General features: G+C 37.0%; 1 protein-coding gene across 2 annotated transcripts in view; it reads right to left on the bottom strand.

The window, feature by feature from the left end:
• Rsbn1l (round spermatid basic protein 1 like) overlaps window positions 1–26,715 on the bottom strand; it is an 85,553-nt gene that overhangs the window by 17,960 nt on the left and 40,878 nt on the right. For both annotated transcript variants that reach the window (XM_008830778.3, XM_029562364.1), the window contains 2 exons: window positions 15,838–16,478; window positions 1,249–1,386 (listed from right to left, as the gene is read on the bottom strand). In XM_008830778.3, the coding sequence (XP_008829000.1) occupies window positions 1,249–1,386; window positions 15,838–16,478 (779 nt within the window). The remainder of the gene's footprint in view (window positions 1–1,248; window positions 1,387–15,837; window positions 16,479–26,715) is intronic.

Here is a 26,715-nt window from a genome sequence, read left to right as displayed (position 1 = left end):
AATAAATAAATAAATAAATAAATAAATAAATAAATAAATAAATAAAATTTGGAGGACTGGAGATATGACTCAGCAGTTAAGAGCACTAGCTGCTCTTGGAGACGGACCCAGTTTCAATTCCTAGTCCCCATACGTCAGCTAACCACCATCTATAACTCCAGTTCCAAGGGATCTGACACCTTCTTCTGACCTCCTCAGGCACTGCACAACATGGGTGCACTTACATACATGCAGGCAATACACTCATACACATAAAATAAAAGTTCTCGAAAAACTGAGCCTTAAAAACATAAATAAAAGCTGGATGTAGTGGCACATGCCTTTAGTCCCGGGAGAGGCAGAGGCAGGCAGATCTCTGTGAGTTCAAGGCCAGCCTGGTGTATACAGTGAGTTCCAGGTCAGCTGGGGCTACAGGGAGACCCTGCCTCAAATAAATAAAGAAATAAACAAAAAAATTAATCTTTAAATATAATAATGAATGTGATTAGAAATTTAGGCAATTTAATGGGGTATGGGCTGAATGTTTTACACAGCTGTCCAAAATCCCCTGGTCAATTTTTCACAGTATCAAACTGCCATACCTTTGTCTTAAACATGTCTATTTAGTAGGCATCCTTCCTGGATTTCTTAAAAGTCTTTGGTACTTAGTCTACAAAAAACAAACAGATGGAACCATATGCAAAGTACCTAAGCTCCAACCCACATATTAAGAAACAGTACAATAAATATTCTATTATACTTGAGCAACTTGATAAAATAGTTTCCTAAAGTAGAAGTAGCATGTAATGTTATGGGCTAGTTCACCATTTAACTTTGCTATTCAATTAGGATCTGAGAACTCACAAGTACACATTTCACAAGATTACTCTGTTCCCAGGGCTAAAGAGATGGCTCAGTGGTTAAGAGCACTGGCTGCTCTTTCAGAGGACCTGGGTTTGATTTCCAGCATCCACATGGTAGCTATCAACCATCTATTTAACTCCAGTTCCAGGGGAATCTGACACCCTCTTTTGACCTCTGTGGGTGTTGTATGCAGGACACGGGTGTACTTACACACATGCAGGCAATACACTCATACACATAAAGTAAAAATAAAAATAAAATTTTTATAAAAAAATTACTGTTCCCTCCTTTTCCTCATTCCAATTTTTTAAAAATTGAATTTTAAATTGCAAATAGGCACTCGTGTATATCACCTACAGAATGAAATTAACACACATAATTTAAAATGTTACGAATTTCTCTTACTTTTAAAAATGGGGACTCTTCCAACATGTTAAGGAACTCAGGGAAGTAATCTCCCACTTCTTCATCAACTGCTCCCACCAAGCTTATTTGTCTCATTGGACCAGCTCTGTAAGTACCATGAGAATACGTTCTTTTTACCTGAAGAATATGAATTTAATTAAAAGTTACACATAAAGCACTTACTATCACTGTACAACAATAAATTACATCATTTTAGCCTACTAGAATGTAACATGAGGCAAGAAAAAGCAAAAAAAAAACCTTCTACTCACAATATTAGGTATTTTTTAATGCATACTAATCAAGCAAGCTATTCTATCTTCCTTTTCTATTTCTATGAACTACTTATTTGTGAAGAGTTGAGCTACAAAATACAACTTAAGCAGCAAACTGTAACAGCTCCTTGTAATACAAAGTCATTACTTAATATATAATGCCACTAAAGTTATGTTCTAAAGCTGGCCCACCTACATTTTTCTAAAGTGATAGCTCCTAGCTTTTTTATTACAATTGTCTAATCACCCCACTACCACTAGTTTATATGTCAAAAAGACCACTAGAGCTGATCATCCACTCCAGATCTCAAATTTTAATTAGCAGCCATTTACATTTATATCATTAACTCTTATGAAAAACTGATAGAAATTCAGAACCAAGAATCCTAAGTCACAAATTCACCTTTGCTATTATCACCTATGCTATTCATCAGCTATGCAAATTTTTTGTGCTGTTTTCCTTAACTGTAATGTTTTAACTTCAGACTACAGAAGAAAATATAATCATTTATATAAACCACCTGTTAAAATGCTAGCACCGGAATGGCATTAAAACATTAAAGCAGCCTAAACCTTCAGAAAATCTCCTGGATTTTTCACATGCACATTTAAACTCTAACAGAACTATATGCTTTTATATACTGACACTACAAAACAGTAGGTATTAATTTAAGCTTCTTTGCATAAACAAAGTTTAAACAAAATCCTAATGATCATTTTCTCTGAATTAAGGCTTTATGGTCACTATATATAGGAGATCAACTGAACTCAGTTTGCCCAGGATTAACCTTGTTTTAAAACAAAATCTCATAATGCAAATGGTCAAACTATATTCACATTATGAAATCCTCAACAATGGCAGGTGGCATAGTATCAATATATGCAAAGTACCTAAGCTCCAATCTGAATATTCTAAGAAACATGACAATAAATATTTTTATATACTAAAATAACTTAAGGCATTAGAGAATTTATTTTTATCATAATGAGTAAAACATTAATTCCTTAGGTTTATTTACAAGAATTCCAAGTTATTTTTCATTAGTCATCATAAATTCACTTCTAAGAACCACGGTCTATTCCTCCAAGACCAAATCACAAAATTTATAGTCTGTATCCATCTTACATTCAGAGTCTCATCTTTTTTTTTTTTTTTTTTTTTTTTTTATGTAGGGTTTTGTCTCTTAAGGTGCTATCATCTCCTACATTAACAAAACTAAAAGTTAAAACTTGACTCTACAACAATCTCAGGCACTAACAACACAGTAAGAAAACTGGTCATCGGGATCCATTTCAGTAAGGTAGTCTTTAACAAGGCTAAGGGTATCGAGCTGAACTCTATCAAATACACCAGAATATGACACATAGAATTCTGTTAAATGATTGCTTGTGATCTCAAACCATAGATTGAAATCTGCAGTGATCATGAGCTATGGAAACTCTAAGGACATTAAACAGTGAAATGAGGGGCTGGGGGGTGGGGGAATCTGAGGACAAGTACTTCTTGCCTGGCATTTATAAGGTCCTGGGATTAATCCCCAGCACAGGTAGGGAGAGATAAGAGAAAAAGTGAATCAATCTATACTTTAACACAGAAATTTTCTAAGGGTTTTGAAATATAGCATTTCTATTTCAAAGGCACTACAGGATTGTTGTATTTTCATTTCAAACAAATATATAAATGTCTTGCACATCAATTTATGTAAATATTAGCGACCTCACCTAAGTCACTAACTAGCTCTAAAACTAAGCCAGAATAAAATAAATCCTTGGCACCCATGTTTAAACAAAAAAGACAGAAGTATAACATTACTAAATTATGGAGAATGAGATAAATATATGTCCATGTTATTACATGAAAGTATCAACAATGATCAGTTTAATAAGGCATGCAGAGGCAGGCCGGATGTGGTGGTGCACATCTTTAATTCCAGCAATCAGGAGGCAGAGGTAGGTGGATTTCTGTGTGTTCAAGGCCAGCCTGGTCTATTATACAGAGTGAGTTGCAGGCCAGCCAGGGTGATATAATGAGACCCTGTCTTTAAAAACACCACCACCACCACAAACACACACACATATACACACCCCAAGTTATATAGTTTCTCATGGGAGGAGAAAGTGGCCTTTGAGAAAACAATTTTCAGTGAATGAATTCCTCTAAAATACTAAGTACATTTCAATTATGAGCTCTCCCCCAAACATGAGCATGTTTAATACCCTTTTAAAGCAAAAATCAAATGGACATTTTCCCCCCAAGGTATGTATTCATGAATTAAATACATGCATAGAAAAAACATACCAAGAAAGAACACTGTCTAATGTGAATTTAAGAGCAATTTAGGGAAGCTGGAGGGTTGGCTGAGCAGTTAAGAATGCTCCCTGCTCTTGCAGAGGACCCAGGTTCAATTCCCAGTATCCAACCACCTGTAACTCCAGCTCCGGGGATTCAATACCCTCTTCTGACCTTCACAGGCATCGCACAACAAGGGTGCACCTACCTACATGCAAGCAATACACTCATACACGTAAAATATCTTTTTTTAGAAGAGCAATTTAGGGGCCAGAGGAAACACAAGTCTGAAATTATGAATCAATTTATCTAATATGTAAATGAAGGCACACTATACTTGAAATAATTTAGGTAACTCTACAAGAGGTGGGGAGGGGGGAGATAAACCTGATATGGCAGAACACATCTATAATTCTAGCACTTGGGCGGTGAAACAGGGTGCTGTGAATCTAGGGCCTGCTGAGGGAAGGAGAGAGGCCAGTACTATATATTTATATACATCATAACTGAATCTAACTCACGACTAAGTAAGAACAAATACAGATACAAGAATCTCTTACATTCATATTGGTCTCTCTTTTAGCCAATATGTACTAAGAATGTAAGGTACAGTCCATTGACCTATTACTAAAACCAAAGATAAATTTTATTTTAAAATATGGTAAATCCAATTAGAGAATTTTTATTGGAAAGAATTCTGCATTCTTACCTATTATGCTTTAAACAAAACTAATTTTCTTCTATGACAATCATTCTCCAAATATTAAAGACTTTACTATGATAAACCAATTAGAATATTAAAAAATAAATCAAAGGCATCAAATGCTAATTGGCAAAACTATGCTGTAATACAACTTTTAACCCAATATATCAAACCCATATGAAATAGTGTACACCTCTTGATAAAATACAAAGATGACTAACAAAAGACAAAATAGCCGGGCGTGGTGGTGCACACCTTTGATCCCAGCACTTGGGAGGCAGAGGCAGGCGGATCTCTGTGAGTTCAAGGCCAGCCTGGTCTACATAGTGAGTTCCAGGGCAGGGGCTACAGGGAGACCCTGTCTCAAAAAGACCAAAAATAAAAAAGAGAAAATATATATACTTTTCAGGGCTGGAGAGATGGCTCCTTGGTTAAGAGCACTGGCTGCTCTTGCAGAGGACCCAGATTCAGTTCCCAGGACCCAAATGGCGGCCCACAACTGACTATAACTCCAGTTCCAAGGGATATGCCACCCTTTTCTGGCCCCTGTGAGCGCTGCACATACATGATGCACTTGCATACATGTAGGCAAAACACTCACACATAAAATATTTTATGCTTCTCATAAAAACAGAAATGCTTCTTATTTTGGTGACCCTTGTTTTACTGCAACACTGTAATATTCAAAATTCACTTATTATATAGGATAAAGTTAAGTCTATAATACCACATGAAAATAAAACCTCTAAAAACCACTGTGAGTGGCCCAAAAGGCAGTGGGATGAGAGAAGGGAAAAGATAAGAATCTTTAAACAGCTAAAGCAAAGGTCATAAAAGACTATGGCTCATAAAATTTCCCCATTGTACATATGTGCTCCTCTATTAAGCACATTATAATAATCTCTCAGATCACAAGAGTAAGAAACCACAAATTTGGAATGGAGGAGGGTCAAGAGGCAAGCACAGCTGCTGCTGCAGCTCTGGAGCATCTGTATTACATCAGCATAATGACAAACTGGTATTGAAATAAAAGCTAAGTTATGTTATACATTCAGTAAATCAGTATCTTTATTAAAATCTTGGCAGTTAAAGCTGTATATATCCATTAATTAGAAAAACCACTTATCTGGAAAACTTCAAATCTTGATAGGTCTACCATTAATACTTGTTTTAGTAACTTCAGAAAACCGTTAACCCGCTAGTTTTCTGATACACTTAAAAATATTAAGCTGTGGGGCTGGAGAGATGGCTTAGTGATTAAGAGCACTTCCTGCTCTTCCAGAGGACATGAGTTCAGTTCCCACCACCCACATGGTTACTCACAACCTTCTATAATTCCAGTTCAAGGGGATATGACCTCTTCTTCTAGTTTCTTCAGGCATTGCACGCACATGGTACACTTACATACATGCAGGTAAAACATTCATACACATAAAATAAGTAAATGTTTTTTTAAAAAAAACTTCAAAAGATATCACTGCATCCTAAAAAATAAATGCACTGAATTATAAAGACTATACATATATTGATTTAGATAGATAGATAGTATCAAAAAGAGCAGAATAAAACACAAGCATGAGATACTTAGTCATATATTTTATAAAAGCTTATATTTACACATTGCCTTTTAGAAGACATGTAACATTTTTTTACCTAAATCTTACTATAAACCTCCCCCTCTCCAAAAAAAAAGGTCTAAGATTATCATAATTGCATTTTTTTTTTTTACTTTTCTTCCAACTATATTCCCTATAAATGTTAAAGGAAAGGGGAGAGACTTCTTAACAAAATCTCAAATACTGGTTAAGCAAAAATGAATGAATTATACTTGAATTAAAATACTCTTCATGAATGGGTGTGGTGGTACACATCTTTCATCCCAGAACTCAGGAGGCAGAGGCAGGCGGATCTCTGAGATTGAGGCCAGTCTGGTCTACATAGAGTTCCAGGCCTACTGGGGCTACAGGGAGGCCCTGTCTCAAAAAGACCACCCCCCAGAAAAACAAACCCCACTATTCATTAGTTCTCAATAATTTTTGAATAAAAGAGCAATCCTTAAACATCTGCATGTTACAAAAATAAAAATGTAGTCCTTTTAAAAGTAAATATGAGACCAGGAAATAACCTTGAAACAATTTGTTATTTCCCAAAATGTGTTTCCTGAAAATAAGACCCTATAGTTCAGTAGAAAATTCTTTTGCATTAGAGGTTCATCAATGTTTCTGAGAAGTCTCCTAACAAATAAACATAACGTATTTGGTCTAGCATTACACAAATTATTTGTGTTTCAAAACCTGTTTATCTTGTAGTTGTTTTAGTGTACCTGCCAGCATCCTAAGATATTAAGTTTTCCTGAATAGTGATCCATAAAAAATACTTAAGATACACACATTTTAAATTATATCAGTATCAATTTGAAGTCAGCAGAAAAGCAGGTTAAATACTAGAGTTTAAAGATGAGTGAATAAGGTAAAAGACGTATCTGTTTCAATTCTGCAGCTTAGGGACTTTTTTTTAGCAGGTAAAGCAGAGTCCCTCATTTTTCAGTAAGGAAGGCTGCTCACCATATTCTTTTCCTTTTTAATATTTATTTATTTGTGTGTGTGTGTGTGTGAGAGAATGTGTGTGGGCTTACACGCCTCAGGCATGTATGTGGAGATCAGAGGACAACCCGAGGGAGTCAATTCTTTCCTTCCACCATGTGGGTTCCAGGTTTCAAACTTACTTCAGTCGTGGCAAACGTCTGCTCATCACATTTCTTACTGAGGAAACCTAAACATCAGACATAAAGGAAGGTGCCACAAGGGGGAGCCACTTCTATACCATATCTGGGCACATACTTTGAAACTAAACTGTAACAGATGATACTTAATCGATTATTTGTATATATATGTGTGTGTTTGGTGTGTATGTGCATGTGTGTGAAGGCCAGAGGTCATATTAGGTGTCTTCTTCAATCACTCTCACCTTATTTTTTGAGACATGGTCTCTTACAGAACCTGGAATTTGCTGATTCAGCTAAACTGGCTGACCAGCATGCCCCCCAAGGATCCTCCAGTTCTGCCTTCCCAGCACTGGGAATATAGGAATGCTTCATTGCCCCAGGTTTTTTTATGTGGGTATTGGGGATTGAACTTGGGTCCTCATGCTTGCATGGCAAGCACTTTACCAAATAAACCATCTCCCTGGACCCTTCATTCATTTTATTTTAAATATCCATACTTCAATAAAAATAATAATAAAAGTTACTACCATTCATTTAAATTAATACAATGAGGCAGAAAAAGATCTTTTCCCAACTACAGTATGTGGTATCTGCCATGATAAAAGGTTAGCTAGATCATTCTTTTAAATTGATGACATATTATCATCTCGCTGATCAACCCTTACCCATCCTTCTCTCTTCAAACTCTTCTTAGCCACTGGTAAACCACTATTCTCCACTGAGCTTCTGTGAGATATCTCTTTCAAGTTCCATGAGGTCTTGTGGGATTTGCCTGGCTTATCTCACCAAACATAATGGTCTCCACTTCCAGTCATGTTTTCTTAAATGACAGAATTTCTTTTAATTGTAGAATAGTAGACCATGGTCTGTATATACTACCTATTTTTCATCTATTCACCCACTGGTAGTTTCATTTCTTGGGTATTGTGAATAGTGCTGCAATAAATACGTGAGTACAGATGTCTCCTTCACTTACTGATGTCATATGCTTCAGATTACAATCAGCAGTGGGACTGGTATATCACATGGTAGTTTTATTTTTAATTTTTTGAGAAATGCACATACTGTTTTCTGTAATGGTTTTACTAAATATATTTTCACCAGTAGTACATAAAGACTTTCTTAACTCTCTGCCTTCACCAGTATTTGTTATTATCTTTTTGATAATAATCATTCTATTTTTATCTATTTTTAATTTAAAAGTCTTTGATACATTTATTTATTGGGGGGGTGCATTCCACAGTATGTGTGGAGGTCAGAAGACAACTTGTGGAAATTGGATCTCAGGAGGGAGCTCAAGTTATCAGACTTAGTGGCAAGTGCCTTCACCTGCTAAGCCATCTTGAAGTAGACCCTAAACCAGAACATTCTAAATTGAGTGCGGTGATGGTATCTCATTGTGGCTTTGATGTGTATCTCCTTGATGACTGATGGTTATAAGCAATTTTTTCATATACCTGTTGGCTACTTGTATCTTTTCTTGATAAATGTCTATTTGTCTATTTGCTCCCCTCTTGCCCCAGACCTCCTGCATAACTCCGTATGGTCTTCAATTTCAGGCACACTTTAAGTGTACAGATAAGAAAGAAAACAACATTATACAAGTAAAAAGAATTCTAGAACCAAAGACCAAAGAACAAGAATGTCTTAATCCTCTGTCAGTGTCCCTTCTTTGTCCACATTCATATTTTATACAAATATTTCACATTAACATGTATTCAAGGGCATAACTAAACAGATGCAAAAATGACTATATGTAGAAACTATTAAATAACATAGATATTACCCCTGTCACTATACAGATCATTAAAATGGCTACATAATTTGTCATACTTTAGTTTCCATGGATTTAGGGCAAATTATTTTGGTTGTTCTTTTATTTTGATAATAAATGAAAGAAACAGGGGTGAACAGCCTGGCTTAGGGAGACCCACAATCAATATCAAGTTAGTTTTGGTTCCATGAGTTGCTGGCAGTCTGACTGAGTTGCAGATGCTGGGGACATTGCATCACTGTGAACGACAGCAGTGCACAACTTCTGCCATCATACACAGACACCTGCTGCTGGCACAATATGAGTCTGATCTAAGCCTGAACTGATAAGGATTGATCTATCTTGAAAATTCAAACTGATTAATTATTTATAACTTTCCAAGTTTCACTGTTTTATAGGTTTCAATATTAGAATATAAAACACAATATATTGTAATATTATTGTACACACTTTTATATATCTAAAAAGTGCTAATTACACATCTCTCCATTACTGTTACAAATGTCTCAACTCACACCTTTCTTCTCTATCAACTCTATCTGTTCATGTGTTTCTTGATCTTTTGAGCACTGCTTTTTGGATTGGTTTTAACTGGATTAAAGGTTTTTCATAATATAAAAGTTAAAAAAGGAATTGAAACATAGTCCCTGACTTATAAAATTTAAATTTTTTTTATTTATTACTTTTAGTTTATGTGTATGCGTGTATTGCCTGCATGTAGGTAGGTGTACCCATGTTGTGTGCCCATGTTGTGTAATGCCCATGGAGGTCAGAAGAGGGTGTCAGATCCCCTAAAACTGGAGCTACAGACAATCGATAGCCACAATGTGAGTGCTGGGAATTGAACCCAAGTCCTCTGCAAGAGCAGTCAGTGCTCTTAACCACTGAGTCATCTTCCAGCCCCCTAAGTTATAGAAATTTTATATATGAAATTCTTCTCTACAGTTCTTCCTTCTCCCCTGTAGAAGCATTATCACAACTGGAACAAGTTCTACTGAACCTAACCCACTATACTTAGCCTCCCAGAAGTTACCACTGCCCAAAGCTTTACTCTTGAGCAGCCATATTTGGCTTATTACAACCAATTTTTCTTACAGTCTAAAACAAAACTACATCCTAATACTGTTTTTTTTTTTTCTTCAGTCCCATATTAACTCTAATATCATCTCAACAAATTCTTTGGTAAAGACAAATTCACATGGCAGTATGTAGCCTGATTCATTTGATACCACCCAAATACAGAATTTCACTAATTGATTCAACTACAAAGCAGCCACAAATGGAGAATTCATCTTTTCTGTTTTAAATAGCCTAATCACCACATTTTTGACATCCCCCAAAACTAGTATGTGCATGATAAAACCATAAATAAGGAAAAGAAGAATATTGGGAAGAAATAGACTACAAACTACATTTTCAATTTCTAAGGCAAATAAATGTAAATGAAAGTAGTGAAAACCTTCTAAGTTTGAAAAAGAAAATCTTGATTAGTAAAATGAAGTCCTTAAATACCTACAAATAAATCTAATAAACCTTGTGACTTCTAAACTAAAAACCAGAAAAATGCTTTCGGTAAAAAAAAAAAAAAAAGAGCTGGTGAGATGGCTCAGTAGTTTAAAAAAACACTCGCCACACAAACTTAATGATCTAAGTTTGATCCCCAGAACCCATACAGAAAAGCAGGCTGTGATGGTGTATGTCTGTAATTCCAAAACTCCTACAAACCTAGAAACTCTCAGGTCAGTTAGCCAGCAGTACACAGTACAGCAAAAACAAGAGATTACCTCAACAAATTGGAAGGAAAGAACCAAATCCCAAAAGTTGTTCTCTGACCTTCACACCCAAGTGCATGTGAGGTTGTGTATAAATGAATAGACAGATGATAGATGATGGATGGATGGATGGATGGATGGATGGATGGATGGACGGATGGACAGATGGATGATAGAGAAATCTTTAAAAGGAAAGAAAAAGACAACGGGCTAAGAATAAAGCTCAGTGGTAGAGTGCTTGCCTGGCATGGGCAAAGGTTCTGGATTCATTCCCTAGCATTGGAGGAAAACAAAAGAGACAAGTAAAGGAGAACACCATGGTAACAGACTGGAAGATTCAGTATTAGAAAGACATCAAATCTATCAAAATTTATCTGTGCACTTTATAAATGTAATGCCAATCAATGTCTTGGTAGCTTTTTCTGTGGAATAAAAAAACTGATTGTAAAGGTTATATGAAAATGTAAAGAACTAAGGAAGTCTTGAAAAACAATAAAACTTATGAATGAGGCGGCACTACACTACAGTGGGAATGGGTGTCTTTTCAACCCATGATGCGAATCCTCTGGATATCTGCTATATAGAGAAATATGAGTTGTGTTTTAAGATTTTTGGTTTTTGTTGTTTCATTTTCTTTTTAAAGACAGGGTCTCACTATTGATCCATGGTGATCTTATGATCTTCCTGCCTCAGCTTCAGTGCTGGAATTACAGGCAGGCCCCATAACACCTGACTGAATGCTAATCTTTAGCTCATGCTGTACAATCAAATAGAGATAAACTGTAGATGTAAATATCAAGATTGCAAGATTGAAAACAATAAAAGTTTCTAGAAGAAAACTGAATACATTGGTATCTCAGGGGTATTTTTTAATAGGACACAAAATGCATTAATCATAAATGATGAAAAATTAAATATGAAAATTCATAGCTTCTAGTCATCAAAAGTCATTTTTTAGGTTTATTTTTTTAAATATTATTTTTATGTGTACAAGTGTATTGCCTGCATGTATGTGAGTGCACCTGTGTCATACAATGCTGCAGAGGTCAGAAGAGGGTGTCAGATTCCCCTGGAACTGGAGTTAAGGACGGTTCTTGACCTCCATGTGGGTGCTGGGAATTGAACCCGGGTCCTCTGCAAGAGCAGTCACTGCTCTTAACCGCTGAGCCATCTCTGCAGCCTCAAAAGTCATTCTTAAGAATAATAAAGCAAGACACCAACTGAACAGTATTATTTGGCTGACAGAGTCTTAGCTACAATAATTTTTTAAGGTTGTTAGGGAAAAAAGTGAGGGAGAAATTGGGCAAACAAGTAGACCAGGAACTTTACAATAGAGGATATTTAACTGGACAGTAAGCATATTAAAAAAGGTGCTTGGGGGCTGGAGAGGTGACTCAGGGATTAAGAGCACTTGCTGTTCTTCCAGGAGACCCAGGTTTGATTCCAAACACCCATGTGGTGGTATGGCAGCTCTGCTGCCCCCTTCCAGCCTTTGTGGATACTACACACATACCAGTAAACATACCAGCAAATCAAAATACTTGTACAAATAAAAATAAATTTTTTAAAAAAATCTTAAAGTGTCAACATCTTTAGTCATCAGAAAAATTAAAATTATACCACAGAAAGATATGATTGCACCATTACTACAATAGGTGAAATGAAAAAGACACAATGTGTCCAAAAATATGGTATACTGCTGTTAGGAATGCAAACCAGTAGTTAACTTTGGAAAATTGGTAGTGTATCTATCAAAGTTAAATATCTATGTACCTTTTTATCCTAAAATTCCAACACTAGGTATATACTCAACAAAAACACACACACTCATCAAACATATGCACAAAAATATTCACAGCACCCCTGTTTTAACAGCACCGAAGTAAAAACAACTCAAATGTCCATTTACAGTAAGCAGGACAATTAAACTATGATATAGTTCTATAATGGAATAGTACACAACAATGAGAAAATAAACATTGCTACCTATAAGATGGAAATCACAAACAATACTGAAAGAGAAAAGAAAGTCAATGCAGATACTATTTTAGTCCATTAAATTAAAGTTCAGAAACATGCAGAATTTATCAGTGGTATTTGAATTCAGTAGAGTGGTTACCTGTGTTTGTTTGGGGGCTGGGGGTATGGCAGAGTGATAAGGGTTTGAGAAAAATAATTCAACTTTTAAAATTATGGGTCTGTTCACTTTTTGAATATTCATCAAGCCATACATCTGTAATGTATGTACTTTTCTGTGTACATATTATCCTTTAATAAAAGATTTACTGGGGGGGGGGTAAGAAATTCCTGGAGGGAATTACATTAAGAGACACAGCCTTTTAAACTGGATGTGGTATACCTCTGTAATCCCACCACTTTTATAAGAGATAGGGGAGAAGAGGATCAGGAATTCAACTCCAGCTTTAGCTATACAAGAGTTCTAGCCTAGTTTTCCTGAGATCCTGTTTCAAAAACAGTAACAAAGCAGATTTTACTAGGAGGACTCAAGACGTTAGAAGCAGAAGTAATCTAAAGTATTCTCATTTTCTTCTACTATGTTCTCTTTTAGAACTTCAGTTTCATAAAATCAGTGCTTAAGAATAACCTAAAGCTACGCAGAGTTATCTAGGTTTTGTTGTTGTTTTCTTTGTTTTGATTTTACCTATGCTCCTAATAAAAGAAAATGTAATAATCCATGTGAGGGAAATATCAATGAGCAGTTCATTATATATTTTGCTCCATGCTACACAAATAAAGAGGATCTTATAACAAAGGAACAGAAGACTTCCAAGAATCAAAAGTAATCCTTGTAGATTATGTGCTTGAATCACCAGAGTAGCAGATCACAAAGACATGGGGCCAGAGTCACAGATAGCAAGAGAGAAAAAGCATTTGCCTAGAGTGGCCTCTATTTTGGGGAGGGGGGTGTCTTTTTGAGACAGGGTCTCCCTGTAGCCCCAGCTGGCCTGGAACTCACTATGTAGACCAAGCTGGCCTTGAAGAGATCCGCCTGCCTCTGTGCCCCGCCCCCCAAGAATTGGGATTAAAGGTGTGCGCCACCACAATAGGCTAGAGTTGCCTCTATGAGACAGACAGACAGACAGACAGACAGACAGACAGACACACACACACACACACACACACACACACAGAGAGATGGTGGCAACCAAGTTAAGTGGCTCTTCAAGGAACTGAGATCTATATATTGCCTCCATTAACAACTCTAGCATCTCACTGTGATTAAGAGCAAAAGGACAGTTTTCATTTTGCAAATATTACATAAAATGACTGTTTTAGTTTTTTATTACATTTTATTTATGGGGGGGGCATGTACTATGGCACACATGTGGAGGTCAGGGGACAACTTGTGGCAATCAGTTCTCTCCATGATGTAGGTCCCAGGGGAGAACTCAGGTCATCAGGCTTCACCAAGTGATTTTACCCACTCAATCATCTTACTGGTTCCCATAAAATGAAAATTCTCATTATTTATTGTAATTCAAGATTCACTTAAAAAATTAATTGAAAAACATTCAACCTAATATGTGAATGTGTTCATCACATTAAAAAGATTACTGAAACATACTTCTATGTATGACAGCAAGAACAGCTGTGATATTGTACAAACAACTTGGTTTAAGAGTCAAGAGGTATAGCATAAAACTCCGCATTTAACAAACACAGTAAATGACAAAAGAAAAAAGAAAGCTCTAGCACTAAGGGACTTTCTTCTCTCACTTCTACTATGGTTTCTTCTCTCAATATTTAACAACTTGTACAAAGTCCCTTGGTGCAGGATTGTCATTTATTTTATGTTTCTCCATCATTAAAAATTGGAGAATCATCACAAACGCGCACACGCACGCACACACGCACACACACGTACACACACACACACACACACACACACACACTATATAAGTATTGCCCTATTTTCCAGGCTAGTATAAGCTACAGAATACACATCAAACATACTGTTGGAAGCTGGGAGTTGGTATGTGTGGACATGGTTGAACAACCAAACTCTCATTTAAGGTAGAGATTTGTTGACCATCAACAAAGGGAATACACTGAGAATGATAAAAAGAACCCTGGATGACCATTAGAAAGATCTTGGTCTATTTCTGGTACTACTGACAACCTGCAGACAACCCGAAAATAGTAAGTTACTCCTTTCTTTGTCTCTTAGCTAACCTTTAAGTAGAGAAAGACTGGGAGAAAGGTTTGCCAGGATCTATCTATCTATCTATCTCTCTCTCTCTCTCTCTCTCTCTCTCTCTCTCTCTCTCTCTCTCTCTCTCTTTTACTTTTTCATCCTTGTAAACTAGAAGAAAACTGTCAATTACTACTATTCCTAGAAAACAAACTATAGTCAATTGGCCAATCTCCTAATTTAATATGTACCTAACTTTGGGTTCAATGACAATGGCACTGGCTTTTTAGATAAGTTCAAATTAATCTTTAAAAAGCAGTAAAACCAATTTTGTCTTTGCTTTCTAGAATAATGTATGTTCTATAGAAAAGAGCAGGAAATGGAAATTAATTAAAAGTATGTATTATTGTTTTCACATAATTACATACTAAGTGGTGATTCTTTTGTACTATAATATTTTTTATTCTAGTCAGCATTTATTTAGCACCTACTATTTGATAGACTCAATGCTAAGCAGTTTCAATACATTAAAAGGAAGACAATTTTAGGTAATTTTCAGGTTTAAAGAAAACTATTTTAAGGACTGGAAAATATCTGGTTAAATTAATTTCACTAGGCCCAAGCTAACTTCTTGTCAAAAAAGAAGGGGAAGGGCACAGAATCTTCATTATTTCATTAGCTGTTTTTAAGAAAACAAAAACAGGCAGAAATCAAAATTTAACTCCTATATTCATTCATATCAAGAAGGAACTCAATACTCTCAAATTGTTTCACTTTACTCTTACCTTTTTATATCAAACCTAGAGCAAAATTAAGAACAAGACAAGTCTGTCTAAAGCATACAATTAAAAGCTATTTTATTAAAAAAACAAAAACAAAAAACTAAAAACCTCTTACCTGAGCATGAAAATTAGACATAGTCGTTGTCTCTATATCTTTCTTTCCCAATATCTCCATTTTCACTGGTGAATTGGGAAAATTAAATGAAAAGTAGTCTAAAAAGTCAGGTAAATAAGTAGCTGCCCCATGAACAATACCCATTACATAGAAAGCTGCAGAACCTTCATTTTCACTGAACACTAAACCCACAAATTCTTCTGCAAATCTCTCCATCTCCACAGGAGACAGGCAGGAGAGTTCATTACTGTAGACATGGATAACTGATGCACCTCCATTAGGCTGGTGCTCAATATGAATGAGCTGCTTGAACTCCAAAGTATCCAACTTTTTAAGGTTATTCTGAACTCGTGGTTCCTTTAGTGAGACAAATGGAAACTCACTGTTCTCTGGAATTTTAGAATCACAGTTCTTGGTATCCAAATTCTTTCCACAGTAATCCTTTATGTTATCATTTAGTATGCCTTTGGCTTCTTGATCTTCAACACCAGATAGCAATCCTGAACAGATGGTCTGAATAGATTTGCTATACATTTTTGGACGCTTCCGCTTTTCATTCTCTTTGTGTTTCTTTTTCTTTTTCTTCTTTACCTTTTTAATTTGTAAGTCTTCTACATTTGTTTTTGGTTTCTCCTTCCCACCTGTTGGGAAAAATTTTTTTTTTGAAACTCCATATTTTAATTACTTTAAAAACCATGCTTTTAGGAACTGTTTTGTAAAAAATAAGTTTACTTTTGAAACTTCTGAAAATTTACTGAGAATTAGTTTTCTATTTGGGACTTGAAAGACTCAAGACTGAGTTATACCTAACAGGACATGTAATAAATGCTCAGTGTTTACTGAAGTAATGAGATGAATGAATGTTCTACAAAGTGTAACCTTCAAATTTTAAAGGTAGAAATTGAGAAATGGAAAGTTGAGTAAAAGGAAGTATGTGCAATACCCTTCAGAGAGTTCTTATTGATATATACTATCAATTTTACTTTATCTGAGACTTTTAAAATTGTATCCAGATGCCAATGAGACTTATAAATCACAAAGTGAAACATATTTGCATAGTATAACATCAGTATCAACAGTAAGAAGCATATTAATTCCTTAGCTTTTTATTTCCTCCTTAGTAAACTACCATTTACATCTACCTAAAGGGGCTACTTTCAGTTCATCACAGTTCACGAAGTTCCAAGTCAAGCTCTAGCAAGGTGCACTAAAGAAGATGACAAAATTAGAATCATCTCTCATATCCTAATCTCCAATGATACCCAGGTGCAAGGTAAAGAGACAAAAAGGTAAAAGAGAAAGCCACGAGGGTGTAAAGACATTATAAACTTGTCTACTAAAGGGTTTCTATGAACAAAGCCAAGAGACTCTGGGCTCAGGAACCCAGAAATTCAAGGAACAAAAGATTAATCCACACAGGCTATTCAGTTAGAGAATCTATATGTACATATAAACACACACATCATACACACACAATAATAATGAAATTTTTTTTCTATTTTTCTTCTTATATAGAAGTGAATTTACTGTGGCAATGTGTGTATATGACAAGAAAAGAAAATACGGTTTCCTAAGATAAAAATGAAAATGACATTAAGGTCACAGTTGAGAAAAGGCAGCACTGTTTCTACATTATATCTTTTAGGGTTTTGTTTGGGGAGGGGGAGTTTTGTTTTGATTTTTAAGACAGAATCTCACCTTATAGCCCAGGCAGACCTTCCTGACAGCCTCTAGAGATTACAATGATGAGAATACTGAAATGAGCCACCACATCAGCTTGTTATTTTATTTTTATGATAATCTTCCATGAATAAAACTATCCTACCCCAAACTTTTTGGGGGGTTATTTTGTTGTGTGGGTGTGTGTATGTGTTTGAGACAGGGTCTCACTGTGTATCCCTGGACTGGCCTGGAATTCATTATATTAGGCCTGCCTCTGCCGCCTAAGTGCTGGGATTAATGGCTTCTAACTAACACATCCGGCTTTTTTGCACTTTTGAGATAGGGTTTCAAATTCACTTGCACAGTTGAGGATTACCTTGAATTTCTGATCCTCCAGCCTCCAGCTCCCAAGTTCTGGGATTACAGGCATGCACCACCACAACCAGTATTAGCTGGTGCTAGGAATAGAACCCAGGGCTTCTTGTATGTTAGGTAAGTACCCTTTAAACTGAGAGATATCCCCAGGCCCCAAACTGCTTCTTTACATAAAATCTACAATGTTCAGGGGCTGGAGAGATGGCTCAGCCGTTAAGAGCACTGACTGCTCTTGCAGAGGACCTGAGTTCGGTTCCCAGCACCCACAGGGCGGCTACAAATCGTCCTTAACTCCAGGTCCAGAGGAATCTGAAACTCTCTTCTGACCTCTACGGCATTGCACAACATAGGTGCACTCACATACATGCAGGCAATACACTCACTCATACACATAAAATTTTTAAAAATTAAAAAAATTAAAAATTTACAATGTTCACATATCTCTTCTTCCTTTTAGTTTTCATGAGATGCTCTACCAATTTTCAAAAATAATCCCTCTTGCTAATCCCAAAAAGCCTTGCTGAATATTAACAGTGTTTGTTTTTGTGGTGACACACAACTTTAATCCCAGAACTCCGGAGACAGAGGCAGGCAGATCTCTGTGAGTTCAAGGCCAGCCTGGTCTACACAGCAAGTTCAGGCCAGCTGGGGCAACAAAGAGACCCTGTCTCAAAAAGACCAAAAACAAACCAAAAAAATTATATATATTATATATATAACCTTTTCTTCCTTTGACTTCTCAAAAAGAACCACCTATATCTAATATAGCTCCTTTATTACCTCAATATTCTTTTTTTTTTTTCTTTCTGGGGCTGGAAAGATGGCTCAGCAGTTAAGAACACTTGCAGTCCTTCCAAAGGACCGGGGTTCAATTCCCAGCACCCACATGGCAGCTAACAACCATCCCTAACTCCAGTTTCAGGGGATCTGACACCATCCTCTGGCCTCTGCAGGCACTGCACACATGTAGTGCACTTACCTACATGCAGGCAAAACACTCATACATATAAAATATCAAAAAATATTTGTGTGTATGCGTGCATATGCATGCACGCATACACACACATACACACACACACACACACACACACGTGGAGGTCAGAGAAACGACTTTCGGGAGTCAGTTTCTCCTTATATCATGGGTTCTGGAAATCAATCAAATTCAAGTTATGATGGTTATGACAAGCACGCTTTCACCCTCTAAGCCATCTCACAAGCCTTATATAGATAAATTCCTAAGTAGATAAATTCTTAAATGCAATGAAGAACAAAATTATTATCATTAAAAATAAAAGTAGAGGGTCTAGAGAAATGGCTCAGTAGTTAAAAGCACTGGCTGCTCTTCCAGAGGACTGGGTTCAGCTCCCAGCATTCACATGACAATTAACAGTGGTGTGTAACTCCACTGATGCCCTCTTCTAGCCTCTCTGGGCACTGCACAACATAGGTACACCTGTATACATACAGGCAAATTATTCATGCATGTAAAATAAAAATAAATCAAAAAAATTTTTAACTTATACATACATTAAAAAATTAAGTAAAAATAGAAACTATAAGCATTGTAATTTTGTAAAATCCTAAAAGGTAAAGTGTTAATTCCTTGAAGAGACTAACTATAAGGAGTTAAGATTGAAGAATGCCAACAAATTCTGTTATACATTTATAAAGATTCAGATTCAGGTTAGTATCTTAAGAACAAAAACTAGGGCCTGGGCATGTCATGTAGTTGGTACAGTGCTTGCCAGAGTGCAGGAAACACCCCAATCAATTCCCAACACTGCACAAAACTGGCTATGTTACTGTACATCTATAACCCCAGCCCTCAGGAGGTAGAGGTAGAAGGATCAGAAATTCAAGGTCACCCTCAGCAACAATGCAAGTTCAAAATCAGCATGAAATACAAGAAATTGTCTCAAAAATTAATTAACCAATCAAACAATTTTCAAAAACAAACAAAAATACTCTGCTTTTTGCAGAGTAAGGGCTGGAGAGATAGCTCAGTGGTTAAGAACACTAGCTGTTCTTGCAGAAGACCCGGGTTCGAATCACAGCACCCACATGGCAGCTAACAACTGTCTGTAACTCCAGTTCCAGGGGATTGGGCGCCATCTTCTGACCTCCTTGGGCACTGTATGACATGGGTCCACTTATATACACGCAGGCAGTACATGCATACACATAAAATAAAAATTTTTTAAAAAGCAGAGTAAAACAGTGACCTAGCCAATATGAAAGATGAACATTTGCATATATGTATTTTATAGATATATGCAAAAAGATCAAGCAAATCAAGGAAAAAGGATATCAATAAAATAAAGACTGTTATTTAATCACATGTAAAGGGCATAAGTATGATTAATAACATTCTTAAACTCCATAATAGAAACTACATGGAAATTGCACAAATAAAATGGTTTTGAAATAAGCAAAAGTTCATTGTAATGAAAATATTTAAAATCTTGCATTTACACTTAACACAGTTTTAAAAATTAAAATAGAAACTACTCTGTCACTAAGCCATATTGCTTTGAAATGAAACAGACAAAACATTTAGTCTATTCCGTAGTAGTAAGGATGAACTAATAAAATATTACAACAGGCAGCAATTTAAAAATGAAAACTAGGAGCCTGAAGAGATGGCTCAGCATATAAGAGCACTGGCTACTCTTGTTGAGGACCTGGGTTTGATTCCTGGCATCTACATGGCAGCTAACAACCATCTGTAACTCCAGTTCCAGGGGATCTGATGACTTCCTTTGACCTCCGTGGGTACTGCATGACATAGGTACACCTACTTACATGCCAACAATACACTCATACACATAATTTTTTTTTAATGAAAACTAGTAAGAAATCAGTAAGAGACTCTTATGTTGGGTATTAAGGAGCTAGATTCTCCTGGCAAACTCTTGGTAATTAAATAATACAGTAGGTACAGTGTACAGAAAGCCTACCTGAGACTTTATCCTTAGAAAGGTCTGCTTGCAAAGTTGGCCCATGCCTGACACTTGGAAACTTGTATTTTGGAAGGGTTCCCACTATTACCTGGTAACAGAGGTCCACTGTTTGTATTTGTACAAACAATATGGTATAATGATGAACATTTGCTTTTCTTCTGGAAATCTGGAGTTTTGGTCCATGGGAGGCAGATGGTATCAGTGTACCCAACTCACAAGAAAACCCTGGGACTCTAATGAGCTTCCCTGGTAGACAACATTTCATATATGTCATCACAATTTACTACTGAATTAAGCACATCCTGTGTGACCCCACTGAGAGAGGACTTAGAAACATGTGCTTGGTTATCCTGAAGATAGCATTCCATGTACTTTTTCTCTGTGCTGATTTTATCTTAGTTTTACAATACCAAATCGCAGCATGAGAATACTATATGAGTCTTCCTAGCACATCAGAAAACCTGAAGGGAGGTTTGGGAAGCCCCAATGAACAGGTAAAATGTATTCTTTACATTCAACCAAACTAGCTTTCACTGGAGAAATTTTAAGTGCCTTATATAATATCTGATTTCCTGTCGGTACATTAGATGCCTATGTAGAAAATTCTAAAGTACCATAAGAAAATAAGATCATTTTTAATATCAATGTCCTTCTATTACATTAAAAAGTATTCAAAGTTCACATTTTTCTAAACCTATCATTCTTTTAACAAAACCCAGTAATTCAGATACAGTGAAAGACCTTAAAAAGTACTCAGAGCAGAAAGAATGTAATTATTGTTTAAGGAACCTAGACAACTCTCAAATTATGTATGACTAAAATTAAAAGGTCGCCAGTAGAACAGACATAGGGACCTGTATGCATGAATGCACATGCACAGAGTCATAGACATGTACTCACAGTAAACCACAAGAGTGTGCCAGACTAGAGGCAAAATAATCAAACACAGGGAGAAACACAGATACAGATACAGTCAGAGAGAAAGAAATGCCCACAAAAGACAGGAAAAAAAAAAAACCCACAGAAAGAAGTACAAAGGTAGTATGTATGCTAGGCATGGTGGTCTATGCCTGCAATCCTAGTAACTCAGGACACTAAGGCAGGAGGATTAAGAGTTCAGGCCAACAGCCATGAGTGGTGGCTCCTGCCTTTAATCCCAGTAAACTTGGGAGGCAGGCAGATTTCTTTAAGGTCAAGACAGGCATGGTCTACAAAGCAAGTTCCAGGCTAGCCAGGGCTAGAGTGAGACCCTGTATCAAAAAAAGAAAAGTTAAGACTACAAAACAAACTCCAGGTCAACCTAGCAAAATCCTGAGAGAAAGAAGGAAAGGAGTGAGGAGGGGAGATAGGAAGAGGGAGAGAGGGAGAAAGGTGAGGAAGAGGAGGGGTGAGGAAAGGAAAGGAAAGGGAAAGGTGAGGGAGAGGGTGAGAAAAAGGGAAGAGCATATGCCTTTGGTGGCCAATTACGAAAAGTTTGTTTGAAAATAAAAAGTTCACTGGTAATAATTTCTACTATTAACCTAATATACCTTTTACGTTAATAAAGTAAAAAATTTTACCCAGAAAAATCATACCCTATTTCATATCTGATATGAAAAAAAAAAAGGGAATAGCTATGGAATTTTTAATCTATGGTCTCTGGGAAGCAACTGGGTTTTTTTTGGGGGGTGGTAGGGGGATGTGTAGGTGGGAACACATGTGGAGGTGAGAGGACAACCTTGAATGTCATTGTCAGGAACACTATTCATTTCCTTTGAGAAAGGGTCTCTCACTGGCCTGTAGCACACCAATTAGGCCAAACTAGCTAGTCAGCAAGCCCCAGGGTTCCTCTGATAGCTCAGCTTCAGCAGCACTGGGACTACAAGTGCACACCACCATACCTGGACTTTATACATTGGTTTGGCACTTTACCAGCAGCTAACTCCCAACCCAACAACTGTGATTTCTTTTTTTTTAAGGCAGGGTTTCACTATGTAGAATTGGCTGGCCTGGAACTTACTATGCACACCAGAGTAGCCTCAAACTCATAGAGATCCTCCTGCCTCTGCCTCCCAAGTGCTGGGATTAAAGGTGTGTGCCATTAGGCCTAGGACAACTCTGATTTTTAAAAAAATATTCTATTATTTTTATTTTATGCACATGAGTCTACTGTCTGCATGTATGTAAGTATACCCATGTTGTATAATGCCTGAGGAGGTCAGAAGTTATCAGATCCCCTGGAACTAGAGTTACAGACATTTGTTAGCCACCATGTAGGTGCTGGGAACAGAACCTGGGTCTTCTGCAAGAGTAATCAGTGCTCTTAACAGCTGAGCTCCAGAGCCCCTTAAAAATATTTTATTGATTATTTTTATTTTATGTGTATGAGTGTATTGCCTGCATATATGTAAATATACCCATGTCACGCAATGCCCATGGAGGTCAGAAGAGGGCATCAGAGCCCCTGGAACTGGAGTTAGGGATGGTTGTCAGCCACCATGTGGGTACTGGGAATCAAACCCAGGTCCTCTGCCAGAACAGCCAGTGCTCTTAACTGCTGAGCCATTTCTCCAGCCCCACAACTCTGATTTTTAAACACACAATGCTGTCATTCTTCCTGCCATGATGTAACTCAGCTGTGACCTGTGTGGTATGCTACCAATAACCTTGCACACTGACTTTTTTTAACCCATACCACCTGCTCATGAGGAAACCATCTTTGATATAATGATAAACTTTATTCTTAAAAATACTAAAAATCAGAGCTGGAGAGATGGTTCAGAGGTTAAGAGCACTGGCTGCTCTTGCAGATGATACAGGTTCAATTCCCAGCAAACACACGGTGGCTGACAACTGTTCATAATTCCAGTTCCAGAGAAATTTGACATCCTCTTCTGACCTCTGCAGGCATTGCATAACATGGGCACACTTACACACGCAGGCCATACATTCATACACATAAAATAAAAATAAATAAAATTTAAAAATTGCTAAAAATCAAAACATTTATGTTTTTGCAACTTAAACCACATAAAATGGCTGGAACATATACATATGTTCAGAAAAAGTAGCCAGCAGACTTTAGTAGAAAAGGATGAGAATTACTAGTTTACATAACTTATTCTGTTAACTTCTTAAAAGTTCAAATAATCATAGTCTATCAGAAATCACAATTTTTCTATTACAAACATTTTAGCATATATAATTGTGTCCATCACACACACACACACACACACACACACACACAGAGTCATACAAAATTTGACACAATTTTTTTTCTTTCTTGAGTCAATCTTGCTACTATGTAGCCCAAGCTAACCTGGAACTCACTATACTATACAAAGTGGCCTAGAACTTTTGATCCTCAGGCCTCAGTCTCCTGAATGCTAGGATTACAGGTATGAGCAACATACTCAGGGCTCATCAAAATTTTTAAAAATCTAAAGGAAATGAGATTCAGGTAGAAGAGTCAGTACCTTTTATATTTTCAAATGCTTACATGTATTACAGCTTGAGACATCAACATTATCACAAAAAAAAAAAAAAAAAAAAAAAAAAAAAAGAATCTGTAAGGCAAGAATAAAAACAGGAGACCAAAAAGAAAAATGAGGCACTGAGTAAGAACAAGGTCTTGCCTCTAACAAGTTGACTATCTTGTTGTTCCAGAACACCAGCAACAGAGAATGCTGTTCCCTGATATATCACAATGTTGAACAAAATGGTTTTGTTGGATAATAACAGTAGCCAAACACTTACTTGGTACTTACAATGGGGTAGGGTCACTTTTTCCAAATGAATCATGTTTTATTTTTTTTTAAAGCTCTTTGCTACTATTTTTTAAAATATTTTATTATTTTTTATTTTATGTGTATGCATGTATTGCCTGCATGTAGGTAAGTGCACCCATGTCATGCAATGCCCATGAAGGACAGAAGAGGTCGTCGGATCCCCTGGAACTGGAGTTTCAGACAGCTGTTAGCTGCCATGTGAGTGCTGGAATTCAAATCTGGGTCTTCTCCAAGAACAGCCAATGTTCTTAACCACGGAGCCATCTCTCCAGCCCTGCTACTATTTTTTTTTTAATATTTTATTAGTTTTATGTGTATGAGTGTATTGCCTGCATGTATTGTAAGTGCACCCATGTTGTGCAATGCTGCATAGGACAGAAGAGGGCGTCAATTCCCCTGAAACTGGAGTTAAGGACAGTTCTCAGCCACCACGCAGGTGCTGGGAATCGAACCCGGGTCCTCTGCAAGAGCAGTCAGTGCTCTTAACCGCTGAGCCAACTCTCCAGCTCCTGCTATTTTTTTTTAATATTTTATTATTATTATTTTCTGTGTAGGACTGTACTGCCTGCATACATTTAAGCAACACTGTCATGCAAGGCCTTCAGAGTCAGAAGAAGGCATTGGATTCCCCTATAAGTGGATGTGAGTGCTGGGAATTGAACCCAGGTCCTCTGCAAAAGCAGTCATTACTCAACTACTGATACATCTCTCCAGATCTATAAATGAATCATAATTTTATTCATTTCATTATCTGTACATTATACACTGAAGAGGGAGGATAGTTATTATTTTGTTACTCTGTCATCACAAAAATTAAATCTTTCAAACATGTTTTTAAGATTCCCATCCATTGGGGCTAGAGAGATGGCTCAGCAATTAAGAGCACTGGCTACTCTTTCAGAGGACCCAGGTTTGATTCCCAACAGCCAGATGGTGGCTAACAACCATCAGCAACTCCAGCTCTAGAGGATCTGATGCCCTCTTCTGACTTCCGCAGGCATTGCACAACACGGGTGCACTTAGACACATGCAGGCAATACACTCGCACACATAAAATAAATAAAAATTTTTTTTTAATTCACACCATTTTGCTAGGTATCTGCAAAAAAGAAAATATTCTCAGCACTTACTCCACACTTTCACTCACAATCTTCAGAGCACTGGAAAGTGATAAATTATTACTTACTTTTATTCTACATTTTAAATATTTCCTATCATTCCAGAAGTTAAAAATTATTTCTAAATGTACTAATGTACTTTATTCTTTTTTTCTGTTTCATCACTAGTTTCACCTTTAGTCTCTTCAAAATAACGCCTACATTTTCCATCTATTTCAAAGTCAAGGTCAGTATTGTGTATTCTTAGAAAAATCATGGTAAACAGGCTATTTTAAATTATTTGTACGTGTATTATCTCTATACTGATGTAATTCACATTAATGGTATGTTAGGAATCTAGTAGTCAATGAAGAACACATGAGCTCAAGCATTCCTAGGCCACAGATTGCTTGTCCAATAACATAAATGTGTATCACTGCACATTCAAATAAAAAAAAATTAACTAAACCAATTTCTCTTAAAAAACAAAAAAACTGGCACTCCTATCCTCAGGCCTCTTGGGGTAAGTCCATAGCACAGCCCTCTGCGCCGTGACTCACCCAGCCACATTCACCCTTCCATCTCCCCTGCTGTTCAGGCCCTGCACCATTCCTAGTCTTGGGGCCCCAGACACCTGGGGAACCAATACTGCTTCCTGATCCTTTTCACCCAGGAGCACTGCTTCTGGATCCCAGCCACATTCACCCTGCCATCCCCCCTGCTTGTCAGGCCCTGCACCATTCCTAGTCTTGGGGCCCCAGACTCCTGTGGAACCAATACTGCTTCCTGATCTTTTTCACCCAGGAGCACTGCTTCTGGATCTGGCCCCCGCCCTCACCTCCCTCTACTTCCCTGGTCCTGCAACACCCGACAGCCTCTTTCTGGGGCTGACAGCCTCTTACTGGGGGCTCCGAGGCTTACCTTTACTCTCCCTGATCCTTTGCATACAGTACAACCCAGCTACTCAATCCACTCCCTGGGAAATCTTGGGGCTTCTTCCCTCCCCATCTGCTTTTG

This window comes from Nannospalax galili, unplaced genomic scaffold, assembly GCF_000622305.1.
Source record: "Nannospalax galili isolate Female #2095 unplaced genomic scaffold, S.galili_v1.0 scaffold312, whole genome shotgun sequence".
Lineage (NCBI taxonomy): Eukaryota > Metazoa > Chordata > Mammalia > Rodentia > Spalacidae > Nannospalax > Nannospalax galili.
This window is presented reverse-complemented; position numbering and strand designations above follow the sequence as displayed.